Source organism: Vigna radiata, unplaced genomic scaffold (assembly GCF_000741045.1).
Source record: "Vigna radiata var. radiata cultivar VC1973A unplaced genomic scaffold, Vradiata_ver6 scaffold_86, whole genome shotgun sequence".
In the NCBI taxonomy this organism is placed as follows: Eukaryota; Viridiplantae; Streptophyta; class Magnoliopsida; order Fabales; family Fabaceae; genus Vigna; species Vigna radiata.
The window spans coordinates 821265-838791 of NW_014543269.1; the positions used below are offsets into that span (position 1 = coordinate 821265).

General features: G+C 32.1%; 2 protein-coding genes across 5 annotated transcripts; both read right to left on the reverse strand.

Moving 5' to 3' along the window:
• Positions 1-5935: 5935 nt before the first annotated feature.
• Positions 5936-16165, reverse strand: LOC106754263. 4 transcript variants are annotated; one of them, XM_014636277.2, is made up of 5 exons: positions 15882-16165; positions 11496-14630; positions 11101-11288; positions 10601-10805; positions 5936-6383 (listed from the first exon to the last, which is right to left on the reverse strand). In XM_014636277.2, the coding sequence occupies exon 2, from the start codon at positions 14612-14614 to the stop codon at positions 11954-11956; it is 2661 nt and encodes an 886-aa protein (XP_014491763.1). In that variant the 5' UTR covers positions 14615-14630; positions 15882-16165; the 3' UTR covers positions 5936-6383; positions 10601-10805; positions 11101-11288; positions 11496-11953. The 4 variants fall into 4 exon arrangements, with proteins under 4 accessions (XP_014491763.1, XP_022633614.1, XP_022633615.1 ...); XM_022777893.1 differs by lacking the exon at positions 5936-6383 and adding an exon at positions 8551-8911; XM_022777894.1 differs by lacking the exon at positions 5936-6383 and adding an exon at positions 8551-8938.
• On the reverse strand, positions 6218-11836 carry LOC106754206 (DEAD-box ATP-dependent RNA helicase 1). Its single transcript, XM_014636204.1, has 6 exons — positions 11818-11836; positions 11496-11665; positions 11101-11288; positions 10601-10805; positions 10003-10097; positions 6218-6383 (listed from the first exon to the last, which is right to left on the reverse strand). The coding sequence occupies exons 1-6, from the start codon at positions 11834-11836 to the stop codon at positions 6218-6220; spliced, it is 843 nt and encodes a 280-aa protein (XP_014491690.1).
• Positions 16166-17527: the final 1362 nt, after the last annotated feature.

Here is a 17527-nt window from a genome sequence, read left to right on the forward strand (position 1 = left end):
GTCTAAATGTAATAAAAATATTTTTTTTTTTGTTTTTTACTTTCTTGCACAATTTTGGGGTCCAATGAGGGGGGCCAACATCTTTAGTCAATTTAGACGTCGGAACCTCCTAAAACTGACGTCTAAATAGGTTTTTTATTTACAAAATTGTTATTGATAATTTGTAACGTTGGATTTTCTGTGGTCAGACATTATAGGCGTGATATTATTCCATATTTTTGCACTAATGTTAGTTCAAAGTACTTTGAAATTTTTTTTTTTTATTAATTGAAATTATTTTCTTTCGTCAATCAACTTATGTATTCAATAGCAATGTTTGTGCCAAATAGTGTAAATTGTACAATAGTTTTAGTAGTTGGTGTACTTTTTAGCCATTATATGTAAATACTTTGTACCCTTTAAAGTCTACTATAAAATTGTTAGATTTTGTTTTAGTTTCTGGTTGTATCTGGATGCTTTCTGCATTTGATTTTCTTTAAGGTCCTTAATTATGTAGACAAAAACCAAAATCAATTTTTTTTAAAAAGAATTGCCTAAAGGCTATGGTTCTACCAAAAATCGTAGTATATACATTTTCTTTTTTTTAATATATTTTTTTGAAAGATTTTATGGTACAATTATCTACTTCACCAATAATTTATTCTTTTGATTTTTTTAATATAATTTTTTAAAAGATTTTAGGCTACGATTCTCTACTTCAATCGTAACCTATATCTTATGCTCTCTTTTTTTAAATTTTTTTTAATGATTATATGATGCAGATATCTATATAGTTGATACCTCTTTTTGAAAATGATTAAATAGGCTACTGGTAGTTTGAGGAACCATAGCCTATTATGTATTATATAGACTAAAATTTTCAACCATAGTTTTAAGTTTGAGGATAGTTTTCAAACATAGACTACGATCTTGATATACGATTCATTAATTGTAGTTTAACATAACAAAAATAAAGGGTTAAATATGTTTTTCATCCTCCAACTATTGGTCGTTTTTGTGTTTAGTCCCTCTTTCAAACTATAGTATAATTTAGTCCTTCAACTTTAGAAAATTCTGGTTTTAGTCCTTTTTACCAAATTTTTTTAACTTTATTTATTGTTTCAAACGCATTTCTCAGTTAACATTGAAAAAACGGCCAATAGTTGGGGGACGAAAAACATATTTAACCCAAAAATAAATGTAGTCATATTCATTCGGTGTATTAGTGTGATCAATTCACTTTCGTATTAAGATTATCTATCCTAAAGTTCTATAGAAAATATAAATAGTTTTTTTTACCTAAAAAAAACTATCCTCTACTCAAAAATTTCAAAATTTAAGCAATAAGGCTACTTGCAATTTAGGGACCTAGAGTATTCAAACATAACATATAACATCTTAGTGTTAGTGTGTAGTAAAACAAGTTGTGAAAATCACTTTTATCAATTGACTCTACTAATATTGATGAAAAATATAATAAAAGATAAAAAAAAATTCTATAAAATAAATAAAAATTTTCTGTTGAAAAATCTGATTGGATAAAATTATTCTTTGACTCTTAATTATTGTGCAATCAAATTCTAAAATATTAGAGATAAAGTAGAGAAAATATTTTATTTTGTTTTAAGAGAAAATATTTTATTTTTGTTTTAAAGAGAGAAACATGAGAGTCTTCTTGTTTTTTTTATATGGAGGGTTACACTTTTACTCAATCTGTTTCTTTCCTTTATCTTCTTCACTAAGAAACAAAACATAAATTAATTAGTTTTGACAAATTAGAATCTATTACACTTTTTAATTTAAAAAATATGGATATTTAAGAAAATCAATAAAATAATAATTTTTTTATTATTTTAAAACTTATTTATCATATAAATTTCAACAATAGGATAATAATAATCTAATCATCAAAAACTTATAAAATAATACTTCAAAAAAAGTATACATAATATAAATGAGAGAAATTATGTCCACTGTAATATATATATATATATATATATATATATATATATTCATATTTAAAAAATGATGTGAAAACATTATATTAGTACAAAATCAGATTATGAGTGATATTAAAATTATAATAAAAATTATTAAAAATACCAGAAATAATATATTATATATATATTATATATAAAGAAAATAATAGCTGGAAAAAAAATCGCAGTTGGCTTTCTCTTGGCAGAGAACATTGACTTCTTTTACAAATATAATACAAATTATTAAATTGTTTATTTAAAAAAAAAATTAACCAATCAAATCTATCCTAGATTCACCAAATAGAGTGTAATGTTGATGTACGATAATATAACTTGTCGTGGACTTTTCATGATAATGCATGCTTTGGACAGCTTTACATATGTATATCACTACACGTGAACAACGTGTTTCACAAACTACAGTTCTGTGTTGTTTTTTGAACAAGAATGAAGTCAAAGTTTCACGCCGTTTTTCTTTTCTATATAATTGTGTTTCTGTATTAGTGTTGAAGGAGAATAGGATTTATGATTTCTCTGTATACTTGTTGATTACGTAAGGAACAATAGGAAAATATCTAATTCAACATTAATATTATCTTCAAAACGTCATCTCAATTTCATCACATTAAACCTAATACATTAAGCATGTTGGCCTTAAAACATATATAAGCTAAATATAAAAATTATATTTAATACGATTTGGTTTACTTTAAACAAGGGGAAAAAATACTATTTTATTTAAATCACTTTTATTATATATTTTGTTTTAGTTTATATACTTGATGTTATCTTTTTTACATTATGGACTAATATAATATATTAATAAATAATTTTATTTTCAATGCCTATTTATTATATGATTAAAATAATTGGTAATATTTTAGACACTAGTACAATTTATGGGTAGCTCCTTGCCTATTTCATTCTCTCAAAAAAGGTATTTTATCAAACTTTGTCCAAGAATAATCTTAAAACAAGATAATGATCATGAGTCTAAAATTTATTGTAAGAAAAACTAAACCCAATAAAAAAAAAAGGAAGATCAATAAATTTCTTTTCTATACATGTTCATTCTTTCTAAACATGTGTCTTCATCTTCTTTGTAGAGGTTAAGGACTCGTGAGGTTATAGAGCCAAAATATTTACTTTTAATCAAAATAAATTATTATTATATAAAATAATATAATAAATAGTTTAGGTGTGATTATTTCTAGAATAAGAAAATATTATTTAATTATTTTGTATTTTTAGTAGTGGTTAAAAGATGACTGATTTTTTTTTTGTTTAAAATTACAACTGAAAATTAATATTTCTGGTTTAGTGTTAGATAGTCGATGAAATTTAAGTTAAAGTGTATATATTTTTATTTGTATATAGTTAAGTGTAATTTGTGATTATTTTTATATATAACTACTATTCTTTTCACCAGGTGGATATCATGGGAGTTAAAGGGTGCGATGACCTTCAAATTCTTAAAATTTTGCGTGTGTATATATATATATATAAAAGATGCTAATTAGAAGATATTAATCATAACGCATAATTAATACGAAAATATTTAAAAGTTTAACTATGCATATGTAGACAATTAAGGCATTTACAATTCACCTAACTAAAGTCAGTATTTTTCAAGAAAAAATCCTAAATTTTACATATTTAGACATAATGTAAAAAAAATACAAAATAATATATATATATATATATATATATATATATATATATATATATATATATATATATATCTATCAACTATATGATTTTTTATATGTATAATATAGATTATAGTCGGATTAGAAAAATAAAGGATAAGCTAAAAAATAATTAATAATGTTATATTAAACAAAATTATCACTAGTTCAAAAACTAAAAAATATTAGAAAATTATTTGGAATCTTTGATTGATCATTTGAAGAAGTTATGGAATGGTATTTAGACGTATGATGTTTTTAGGAAGCCAAATTTCTTTATGAGGACAATTTAGATGTTATGTGGTTGAAGTACGTATGGTCGATTAGGTTACCCACATTGCATGGAACACACAAAGTAATTCTTATTTACTTATGGTCAGAAAAAAGCCATCAAAGGTTTTTGCCCAATGATCACAAATTTAGGAAGAACAAAAAGGCTTTTCAGAAAAGCCTAATTGAAACAGATATGTCGCCGCCTAGGCTTACCCCAGCACAAGTGTGGAGAATAATGAAACAATTTTCAAAAGTCACTGAAAATGGTATGAATAGGATAGAAGGGTACGGAGAGTGACATAACTGGACTAAGAGAAACATTTTTTGGAATCTTCCATATTATAATGATAACTTGCTGAGATATAACATAGAATTCATGCACATACAAAAGAATTTTTTTGACAACATCTTTAACAAGATCATGAATGTCAGTGCCAAGACAAAAGATAATGAAAATGCAAGAAAAGATTTACCTTTATATTGTGCACAAAGAGAATTGGAGTTGAAGCCCCAAGATAACAATAGGTTGCTGAAGCAAAAGACAAATTACACTATATCAAAAGACGAGGCTAGAATAATTTATCAATGGATAAATGAGCTTACAATGCCAGATAGTTATTCTTCAAATTTGGTCAGATGTGATAATATTAATAAGGCTAATATTCAAGGTTTGAAGAGTCATGATTGTCATGTATTTATGGAGACTTTAATCCCTATTACGTTTAGCCTGACAAGGATTTACCTCGCTCTTACATATTCTTATATGAGAAATAAGGAGTACGTACTTCTTTTGAAAACATGTTTGGAAAGGTTTGTGAAATTGTTTTGGAATGATCATGGATGATTTTGGATATTTGGGAGGTGAATCTGACAAGGACTAACCTTTCTCTTACGTGTCTCTACTTTTGATAAAAAAAAATTAAGGATCACATAGTTCTAGCAAAGACACCATGTGAAAAAGATTGATATTTTTATTTTGAGGATTTTATGATTCTTTTGACATTTTGAAATTATTTTGAAGAAAAATGTTGTTACGATGTAATCTACAAGCTAGTTACAAAATAAGTGGAAGATAAAATTATTTTTGTGGTTTTTGAGAAATTTTGTATTTTTTATGATTTTGAATTAATCATGAAAAATTAAGATGGTACAAAAAATCACACGAATATTTACTTATTTGCAAGAAACTATTTTTTTATTTATTTTTTATTTAATTATCAAATAAATCTAAAACATGACAATGAAAATAATTATAAAAAAAAGTAATTAGCAAACAAGTCCGAGACTCATGACAAATTAAAAAATAACAAGAAAGGTTTAAAATTAACAAGATTCACAACTATGCATTAATCACGAAATAATCAATAAAGAGTGTGTGTGATAAGCAAATAAGATATGTATGCATGTGTACAATTAAGATGTCTCTGTATGTGTATAATTAATGTGTGTGCATGTGAATAATTAATATATGTATGCATGTGAACAATTAAGATGTAACAAACAAAATCAAACCATGACAAAAGAATATAAAACATAGGGGTGTGGGGTTAACAACTGTGGAGGCATGAACTGAAAATAAATAAATAAATATAAAATCCAAATAATAATAGGTGAAAAAAGAAAAACCCAGGGGTGCACGAAGTGTTTTGTGCTACCAATGGAAACAGTGGTGCAGAGACTTAAATTGGGGGTGCACAAAAAATTGGCTTTAACACTTCCATTCTCACATCTTCAGCTTTCTTTTGGGTGGTGCTCTCTCCACCTTTCCATTTTCTCCCTCTACCTTCTCGTTTCCTCTTTTATCCTTCATTCTATTTTTTTTAGTCCTATTTTATTCTTTCAATAAAAGTTTATTTTTAGAATTAAATTTTTACCCGCTCCCGCACACAACCTATTCATTCTCTTTTATATTTATGTTTTCATTCTTATTCTGTCGTGCTAGAATTCTTTCTCTTATCTTTGACGTGAGAGTGTGATGAATGAGAGATTGGTAGAAGGAATTATTGTAAATGGATATTGACATCCGTTAAAACACAAACGAATATTGATATCTGCACAAGGATGTCGAGATTCGTTTAAGAAATAAGAATGAAGGTTCATCGAAAGGGTGCAACTCCAAATTTTCTTGGTTGTGTCCCATGCAGCGACGGTGGCAAAATTACCTGCCACAGGCAACTTCAAGTCTTTGTTTTCCCCCTTTTCCCAAACCAAAGTCGAGTCCTTTTTTACAGTGATGAATTTAAACTGAATGTGATCGGTCCCTTTAAATTCTAAGTGACACACTCGTTCACTTTCGGTCTAGTTTAAGGGAACGTTCTTGTTCCATGATCCTAATTCCTTGGCGGATCCTTGGATGACAACGTGATCGTCAAATTGAACTTGGTGATCTAATGGAGCTTGCAGACGAACTTTGCAGTCCATGGAGACGGAAGAAGGATTGTCGTTTACATCTTGTTCTTGGTCCCTGGCATTGATGGAAGTAGTCAGACGGAAGGAGTAAGCAATAGAAATGAAGCATTAGAGAGAGGGAGAGAATGACTTAGTTTGGGTTTGAGGGGAGGAGAAAGCAGAGAGGGACGGGGGCAACCGGAGAAAGCAGAGAGGGGAGGGTTCTTATCATCAATACTGCAACTGGTGTCCCGAGAACACGACAGGGGATGGGATGATAGCTACATCTATTCTAAATCTTCATTATAAATATTCTTACCACATAAATATATGCTTCTATTATTAAATAACAAAATATTAAAGGTTTCTAACATTTTTTAATACCATAAACATCACAAAATATTATTGGTCCCTTGTATTTTGTTATATCTTCAAGAAACTAAAAGTGAATCCTCACATGAGTTATCGTCGCCTTCTTGGTGGTGTAGGTGTTGGCAATCAGAAAGAAGATAAAAGTGAAGGGGTGTAAGAAAATTTAAGGTTTTAAAATCGGTAAATTAAATTAAATAGTAAAAGTTAAATTAATACAGAATATTTTTGTAATAAAAAAAATTATTGGAGAGATATAGGAAGTACTTAAGCTAGGAAGCAACAGTCAAATAAAAAAAAAAGTAAAAAGGTTAAAAATATATAAAAAAAAGGATATTTTTGTAATAAAAAACAAAAGTGGAAACTTGGGGAGATAGAGGGAAGAAAGGAAGAGATGGAGGGAGCAACACCGCTTTCATTTTCCTCGGACCATTGCTGAATGTTCAGGATTACTCCCTACACCACCCCATATTGTTCCCTACACCACCATAATGAAATTTTTTTCGTAAAAACTAGACTCAGAAGACTTTAATTTGAATACTCATATTTTTTTAGACCTCTAGACTATATGCAGTTTAAACTCGAAATTAGGTTTTGAAATTTCGTTTCTGGCACTGACCTTTGGCCACTATTTTGATCATATCTTTTTTTACAAAATTCCAAATGCAATGAAACCTTTTGGGTTAGAATCTAGATCTAAAGGGCTTTCAATTGATTACTCACACATAATTTTTGGACCTCTAGGGTAGCTACAGTATAATTTCGAAATCAGGTTTTGCAGTTCCGTTTCTGACACTGACCTTGGTTTACTGTTTTGGTCATATCTTTTTCCACGGAACTCTTAATGCAATGAAACTTTTAGGGTTAGATTCTAGACTCAAACGAATTTCATTTGAGTACTCACACATATTTTTTGGACCTCTGAATTATGTGCAGCTCACTTTTGAAGAAAGGAGTTGTAGAAGAGTCAGTGTTTGGTTCATGATGATGGGAAAAATTGTGTATGAAACATGTTGATGATGGTTTGCTTAATGATGTAAGGAATGGAAGATTAGAGAGGGCAGAGGAAGAAAGAAATTGAGAGCACTTTGGTTTGGTTTGAGAAGACCTATTTTCAATTTCTTGGATATGCTAGAATGGATGACGGGTTTGCCTCGTGTTCTTCATTGAGATGGCCTTGGTAATAGGCATTGTTCTGTTTCTGACCATTAGTTCAAAGGGAAAAGCTAGAGAGGAGGAATAAAATCAGACTTGAAAGTTATCCCCTTGTAATGGATACAAGAGCTTTTTTTTAGAGAAAGGGGTGATAGATATGTAAAATCACCGGTGGATGTAATTACTGGAAACATAATTATGGACGTTATAGTAAGTATGTGCAGTTTATAAAGCAGAAATTTAATAGCTTCAAAATCAGTTATAATATGCACATTTTATTATGACAATATTTCATGCGTAAATGTGTTGATACGTTATAACATGCGATGTATTATGACTACATATTTTTACCAATCATAATGTGTTATTCAGAATATATGTTTTCTAAAAAAAATTAATTATTACAATTGACATCCAATGAAATTATAATTATCATTTCATCCAATTTATTTATAATCAATATAGTTTCAAATGAAAAAATTCAATAAAACTAACAAAATAAAATTCATTTCAAACATTAAACTGTCTAATTATATTTAATATATCATTTATACATGAAATTATATATTAAATTCAAATATTACATTGATGTACCTATACTATTGGATTGTAGTCAAATTTCTACTAATATCTACAGTTTCCATAAAAGATGAATCATTAAATATCTATAAATAAAATAATAGAGTTAAAAAATATTGTAATGAATAGTTCCATAAGTATTTAGTTGAGATAAACCCAAATCTCTAAATTTCTTGGCAACGTTCAATAATAATGAGTGGTTGAAACTAAATTCCTAACACAGCAAATTCAAAAGCTAATGAAAGGTGCATGCAGTCCAACGGTCCTCCACAACAGAAAAAAATATTTTGTATGCAGAAACCCATATTTACCTTCCAAATTTTTACACAATCAATTCTCTGAAATATATAGCTGATGGGAAGAAAAGCATTGTCACAATTACTTAGAAGAAAAGAAAACCTAAAACTGTTTACCTAATGAATTACTCAGAAGAGAGGAAAACCCAAATAATGTGCAATAGCCTAAATTAATGGTCGCATGATCGCATCCCAATTATGTTGGCTGCAGTGCAATAAATTACAGAACAATCTATTTGATAAATAGTCAGGTTAAGGAGAGGGACATACTTCTTCAATGCAAAACAAAGAGGCAACACTAATAAAAGTTGCACGAACCACAATCCAAGGACAATCAAATCATATAATAAAATCATATCTCTAAAAGGGTATGTAAAATGTTAAAATATAATCATTGTATAGTATGCTACCACGTATTGATTAACTGGAACTCAATAGTGAGGTATCTAATCTTCTTACACAGTTAAGATGTCAGATAACAAAATTATTGTAGCTTTGAAATGAAACTCCAGTTAAGGCAAATTACATACAAATTAATATGTTAAAATGCAAGTACTCTTCACTAGAAAGTATATAGATTTAAGAATTAAACCCAATTTAAGTTTAATGTAGTATACAAAATTAAATTAGAATGCTGCAATAAGATGTTCTTTACGTTCTACTTTGTATCACGTAAATTATTTTTTAAATTAGTATCAGGTAAATTATTTTCTAACTTAATCTGGATCTCTAAAACTAGTCCACATAATCAAACTTTAGGAAGTGGTGTGTTAGATCATCTTTCACTTAAGCACATTACAGACATGCACTTTTGACTTAAGAGAAAGAAATGTGCATTTGCATTGGACACAATTTCTTTGATATTTTATATTGGTTTAAATGTAATTGACTATTAATATGAATATTAAAATACTAGTTTTAAGATTTTTAGTTCGGGTTGGAATTGAATTGCGAGGAAGGAATTGCAATGATTTGCGGGATGTATCAATTTTATCAATTTTTGATCACCCGCAAGAATGAAGAGATTTGGAGGAATTTATGGTACAATCTCTGATTTACCCTTAAACTGTTATGCACGTGCTTCAGCAAAGATTTCTGAGTTGTTGAGCTTCATTGCCTGAAGCCTTACAATAAAGATAGCCATCTGAAGATGATGGTTGAAGAGGAGTTTGAAGCTGCAGAGGATGAATAACACTGGGCTGAAATGAAATTTGTAGAAGGGTGTATTTGGTTCGCAAACATTGGTATTCGGTTCCTTTTGTGTTTGGGTTTGTGTTTCACACTGGATTTGGTTACAGTGTTTTCTTATTCGGTTTCCTTGGATCATTTCTTTTGAAGCTTGGTGGTGGAGATGCAGGCACCATGTTCGACGAAGCTGCAGGGGCCATTTCCTGAAATCTCACTCACCACTATACCATCATCACCACCCAGATCCAGACTTCACTCAAATAAAGGAAGTAGTGAATAAAGGAACGGATGAAAATATAAGTGGAGGCAGTGTTGTCAGTTGGGAGTTGGTCTATATAAGTAGACCAATTAGTTCCTTGGGAGGGAGGATGATAATTTTGTAGATTGAGCTTTAGTTCTTTGTGAAGGAGAAACCCTTGGAGGAGAGAGTGATCTCTTATTTTGCGTTCTTTTCAATAAAAAATATTACTCTTCTTTCTCTTTTCAATTCTGGGTTCCTAACACTACTGAACAAATCACCTAATCTATATTAGAGACCAACTTAGTTGCTTAGTGAGTAAAAAAACCTACTGGGAAAAGAAAGTAATTGTTGAATCTAGTTAGTAGTCATTATGAAGTCGTAATTTAGCCTCTTTCATGGCTCAAATGTCATAAAACTCGATCTAGCACAAGAAACGACCATGAATGAGACAAGAGAACTTCATACCTCATCATTTGACATCAATGTAAACCAACGCCCAGTCTGGCCAGCTCTTGCAATCCTGCCAGCTCGATGAACATAAGTCTTTATGTATTTGGGCACGTCATAATTAATAACATTTCTTACACCTTCTACATCCATTCCACGAGTCATTGCATCAGAAGATACAAGCACTTGAAACTGCCGTTTTCTAAACTCATTCAGTGTCTTGCTGTAGAGAAGAAGCATTTTTTGTCAAAACACTGGGCCTGTATAGTTTCCAATAAATTTGGGATATATCGCTATTATTTCATTTTCCAAAGTACTCTCTTTAGTAAGCCTTTTAATATATGTTGTTTCAAGCAAAATGAGCTAATCTAAAGTCAAAACTATAAACACACTACTCGTCCAAAAATGAAAAGGTCTTTCAAAACAAGTTTTGCATAATGTCCAGTCTACCAGGAGAACATTTAGCTCAAAGTTTAAAACATCAACTAAATGTTTAGAGCTAGTTAATCAAAACTTACCTTCTTACACGTTGATGTTGACGACCAGAATACTCTTTGATGTCAATTTGCAGATCTCCAAAACAATTCAGCAATTTGCATAGACGATGTGTTGAGTCCACAAATCTTGTAAAAACTATGCATTTTTCTTCTCCTAGGGATTTCAAAAGGGCAACCAAGTACAGGGGTTTGACCTTTCTTTCACAAATCTGCAATACATCAAAATATAAAAATACAAAGGGAATTTTTTCATTATAACCAACAAAATTTTAAATTCATGAAAAATTAAATCTAGCAACTAGCTAGCTGTAATACATGCCAAATTTATGGTGACAAAGGCTCAAAATGATCCCAATCACACCCTTTAGAAATTTAAAAAAAAAAACAAAAACAAAAACTCCTATAAAATGTCATACCAGTTTGAATGATTCCAAATTTTCTGGGAGCCTATACCGCATTTTGCCAGCACTGAGGAACAAAGGGTGACGCAAATTAAGCTGAACAAGCCTTCCTGGATCTCGAGTTAATGTCGCAGACAAAACCACCTTTGCCAGCCACAAAAGAAGATCATCTTCCCCTATACAGACTAAGAATGATGGGAGGAAGCAGTATAAAATCGGCCAAATACATTAGAGTTTTTGAGAACTAGCTGCCTACTTCCTCTTCAAATTGATAAGAGCCTCTTTTCACCAGGAGCAGCTTCTTCAATTCTACATTCTTTAATTGTCAACTACTTACATAAAATTACACCAACCATGCCTATCTCCAAGAATCAACCAAAAGCAACATATAGGAGGAGGAGGGGATTGAGTTGCTTCTAAGATATCCACGTTTTAAGGGGAAGACAATGAACAAAAGAGGTATCACCCGTTAACTATTTTTTTTCAAATCTAGATTGAATACAAAATTCCTTATACGAATCAAAACTTTGTTGCCATTTAGACATCTGTTTCTTCAATAGATCATATGCCTTTAAACCTAGAGGTTCGAGCTTCTTCGCAGGAGCATCAAATCTCAATTCAACAGGGGAAAGATCATCAAATATCTCTTGGCCAACAGATTCAGTCTGCTCAGTGGACTTCTTCTCTGGGATATGAGAAATGAATGTATCATAATTTGCATCACTATAAATAGACTTTTCATCTACATGGTCGGCTGCAGACGAGTTGAATGAAACTGGACAATACAACAAAAAAGACTTTGGTTTCGAATATCCAGCCCAGGTTTCGTCTCTATCCTCAGCAAGGGAGACTGCATGATCATCAAGGTGTGTAGGCCCATAAGCTGAGACAACAATCTCGCCAGCCACCTGCATAACTTCTTTGTATTTGAGGCTAAGCTCTGTTTCTACTGAAAATTCACCTTCTTCCAAGTTTGAGCACTCATTGAGAAATTTATTAACCACAAGAAGAACAGGAAAAGGAATAACTGGACCCACAATGTCATTATTGTCGTGCGGTGAAGATTTCCTTAAAAAGAATGGAGGCAATTGAGGAAGTTCGGGAACAGCTAACGATTCCAATGCCATCCTATTGTGATCCAAGTTTCCAACAACTTTATGGCATTCAGCACGACTCAAAAACGCCAACTGTAACAGTTCCATAGGTAAGTCAGCCCACATTCTTCTCCAAGCAACCTCATGTAAGCTTGCTGGTAGCTTGACATCATTAAAAACAGAAGCAACTTCAGGACAGGATCTTAATTGACCAAATCCACAAGCATTTAATTTCTCACACAATAACTCATGCACTTCTGGGCTAAGTTCTTTGTCATGAGCATCCTTAAAGTTTCTTTTTAGTTTTCTAACCAGGAATCGAGTGAGTCCACCACTTACATATGAGTCAAGGTAATCCAATTTTAAGTAGTTATAATTTTTTGGAAATTTGTAATCCTCATCACTCATGGGATACAGTAAGTGTCTATTTAAACACAATACTTGATCTGGACAATCTTCTAAGTTTCTGGTCCGAGCCCAAGAGGCACGATATCTCTGCAATTCAAACTTTCCCGATGAAGTAAGCCTTATCAGTGTAAAACCCCCATTTTCATCAGGTTCAGTGAGTAATGCAGCAAGTTTATTGCTTAAAATGCCAAATCCCAAAACTATCTCTTTCTTTTGCTGCCAATCAGTCCACTCAGGAAGCGCATCCTTCGAGAACTCTTTCCTTAAGAGACAACTTCCACAATGACACTCATGACCAGACAAATTAATCTCAAGTGGAAGCTCCCAAGCACAAATGGCTGGGCTAATCTTTGAAGTAACAGACCCTTTGCGAAATGGTAATATAGACCCATAGCAGAAGATATTGAACTCACAATTCCAAATGGATCCCAACATAATACAAAACCCAGATTCAGAAGCCACCTTAAAAGCATCCTCCTTCGAGTGGAACCTCAAATCAGACAACCTTAATACAGACATGAAGCTAGGCCCTTCAATCCCATGCACCCATTGCAAAACCGGCACCAAAGGCTTCCTCACATCACATAGGAGCAAAACACTAGTAGAAGCCACAACAAAGTAAAAATTGTCCGGAGCAGCCCTTGACAACGCAAGAAACCCCTCATTCTCATCCAGAGCATACATTCGCAGCATCTCGATCTTCATCAAACAACTCACACTACACTCTTTCAGCCTCAAATCAACCAAGAAAACAGCATCCGAACGCGCAACAACCAAAATCCTGGGGTGCCAACTAAACTCACAACTCAGCCACACCTTACTCTCTGAAGAATCATTCCAGGGCACCTTCAACCTAGTCCCTTTGAAACTAGCACCAGAGCCAAAACACTCCAAATCAAACAAAAACAAATGGCCACTCTCCAACAAAACCAAACTCTCCTCCAATATATGAGGACTCCAACAAGCATGCGCCACAGGGCAAGTCTTAAACATCTTATCACCCAAACATACCACACTAGGTCTATCCAAAATTTGATTGTGCCTCGCAGCGAACCAATGAACGGAATACAAAGTAGTAGCCAGAAAATACCCGATAACTCCATCAACCTCGTCATAATCAGTAACAGGGTTAACAGAAATGTTCAAGATACGATGCGAGGAGCCTGTAGATGCATAAAAAATGTCGCCGTTAGTATCGAGCTGAGTATGGAAGCGAGAGTCCTCGAAGCGGAGCGTGAAAAATGCGAGCTTGTGGTCGTTGTCACCGGCGGGGAATAAAATGAGGGCATAAGGGCGATGGGGGTAGGTGAGGAGGTGAAGGCGGTTGCGGAGGAATGGGGAAGCGGTGTCGTTTTGTTGGGTGGAGGAGAAGAGGGAGGCGATGGAGGAAGCGGTGGATGGGAGAATGGAAGAAGGGTGGGAAGAGAGAAGGAATCGTGAAGGTAAGAGGTATGGAGTGTAGTGAAGAGAGGGTTGCAGAGAGGTGGAAGAGAAGATAAGGGAGAGCGAATTAAGGTTAGGGTTGAAGTGAAGAGGACCCAAATGGAGAGAAGGGGAACCAGAGAGAAGAAGAGGAGCTACTGTAGAGGAACCCACAGGGAAGAATGATTTCCATTCTTCTGAGAGCTCCATTGCAATTGCACAATCCCTGTAACAAAATCATACAAAATAAGATTTTCAAAAAGATTAAATTAATATTTTCGAAATTACTAATTCTAACTTGCATTCGGCTACATACAGAATTAGGGGTGGATAAATGTACTATACTACACTTAACTATAAATAATTATAATTAACTATAAAATAGTTCAAGTAAATTAAACTAGATTAAAAAATAGTTAAAAAAAGTGAATTGAATTATTTTTTAGTTTAATTAACTATTTTTAGAATTATAATGCATATATCAGATATAGTACATGATGTTACTGGTACCAGTTCACGACCACCCATGCAGTAAAATAGATCCATTTACAACTGAAATCTCCATTTAGACTAGGCTCAACGTTCAAAATACATAGGACATTCGTACTCCTTCTTCCTACCACTTTACTGTTTATATTTAATTAAGATGCAACCATCAACAGGAAGATTGAGTACAAAGTGTAACAGTTCCAGCATATTCAGATTGGTCCAGAACAAAATATAACATTTTCAAAACTTCCGAAACTGATACAACAAGGTTTGAACAACTAAAACCAGTGTATCTAATTACTTTTATTACCCACTATAAAACAGTTTTATCCTAATGTGGCTATCTCCAAAAATGAACTTCAGTTCAACCCTCTACTTTAACCATTTATACCCCATCATATCACATACCACTTTAAATTCATTAAGGACTCAGACATTCATAGCATTCATTATCTATCCATATAAAGAAGCATAACAAACCATTACTCATGCAATTAGGTTTAGACTTAATCAAATTATTTAAGAACTGAATGGAAAAGTCTGTTAATATATTTCACTGAATTTTTGTAATAGTCACTAGGATGATCTATTTGCAAATAGATGAACTCCTCCAAATTGCTCTCATCAGAAAAATGCAAGGGCAGGAACCACAAATCAAGTCCCCCTATGTAAATGCACAAAAAGACATTACTGAAGTTACTAGTAAACCAGAGAGTAATCACTATCAAAACCAATAAATGATGAGCAATAAGCTCTGAAACCAATTTGAAAAAACCTTAAATGAGCAAAAGAGGAACCCACTGGGAAGAATGATTTTCATTCTTCTGAGAGCTCCATTTGAATTGCACAATCACTGTAACCGAATCATACAAAAAAAGATTTTCAAAAAGAGTAAATTAATATTTTCAACCAAAACACAAACACTACACAAGACAAAATCAACAACAGTATTATATCCAGAAGACCACCAAATCCCAATACCCATTACCTGGATTTTCTTCTTTCAACGGTGTCTCTCACGCCTGCTAGACTCCCGATGGTTGCAAGATCACTCACTCTTCTCCACAACGTCCTAAGTAGAAGCAAGGAGGCTAGGGTTGCCTCTCCACCCCCTCACGGCTGATTCCCAAAACTAGCTCTCTGTTTTTCGTCTTTTCGGCTTCAGGATCTCCTTCTAGCTTTTAACCTACACTCACTTAAATATTTTACATACTCCAACATACGTAATTTCAAACATTAACCCCATCATAATATATCTATCTTTCTCTTTCTCCACTTAACCAACGCATAATCATCAATATATAAACTTTATTTCAGACACTTTCAAAAATTACAAATACGACAATAATTAATATATTTTAATTCATTTCCTTATTATTTTTATCACCCAATTAAAATATCCTAATTAAATATTTAATATTAAAAATTATAAAATTAAAAATAAAAGATATTTTTATTTTATTCCAATCTTACATACAGAATTATTGATGGATTGTTGGTTGATTTGCTTTGGAAATGTTCATGACTGGTTCTTCACCCCTTCTTCTTCTTCATCTTCTTCTGGGTATACAGTGTTCATGTTCAGAACTAAGAATGGCATGAATAGCAGGGTGTGGTTGGAGGAAAAGATGAAAATTTATACTAATAGAAGAAATTACATACCTTTCTCTTTTGTCCCAAGGAGAAAAACAAATGCTAAAAATCTTAAAAAAAAAACTAATATTCTCTCATATATAATACAAGAGAAAGAAAAGAATGTAACTTTTAACTAAGGGAGATGATCTTCTTATTTAAGAACCAACGAAGACTCCTTCCAACCAATGTGGTACTTCTTTCCTTCACATGATGAACAATGCAATTTCTTCCCACAAAGTGAGTTTGAAGTGGGATCAGAAATTGATGGAAGGACACATGCCATTGACGATTCAAAGCATGTTTCCAAACTCTGCACCGATTCTACTCTATTAAGCTTTGGTCAACAAACCACGTTCATTATCTCGAATGAAAAAGAAAGAGAGTGGTTTACAAAATGAATCAGGATATTCATGAAATCACTGAACGAATCCAACAGAAAATCGTATGTGAACTGGACAAAATTTATATGTTTGAATATTTGTAGTTCGATTCTTTCAATAGTACAAAATCTTAAGATTTTAGATGTGAAATGGTATTAATCATTTTATGAATTAGACTTGTATCTCATTAAATCTCTCCTCAATATTTAGTATATTAATAGAATATGTTCTTATTTTATTTTGTTAATCATTCAATAGTCTGCTACGTCTTCTCGCTATGATGTTCTACCATTGATGACATCTTGCAGATGTTGAGTTTGTGAATGCTTAAAGAGAGCGATAGTGTTTTCATTCAAGGCACTAGAAATGCTTAAAGAGACTGTAATTGAAATAACTTTCCATTGATCTTCCGACAAATATTTTGTACTATAAAATAAGAATTTTCACGTTCCAAATCCAGTGTGAAAGATCTTCTGCTAATGCTCGTGTGAGGGAAAGATTGCACAATCTGAATCCTTGAGAAGCTATTAAGCAAGAAATTAAGATAAGTTTATTTAGATGATAAACAATGCACAGATGTGGTTTTGCAGTGTTATTTTCTCAATGCTATGAAATAGAT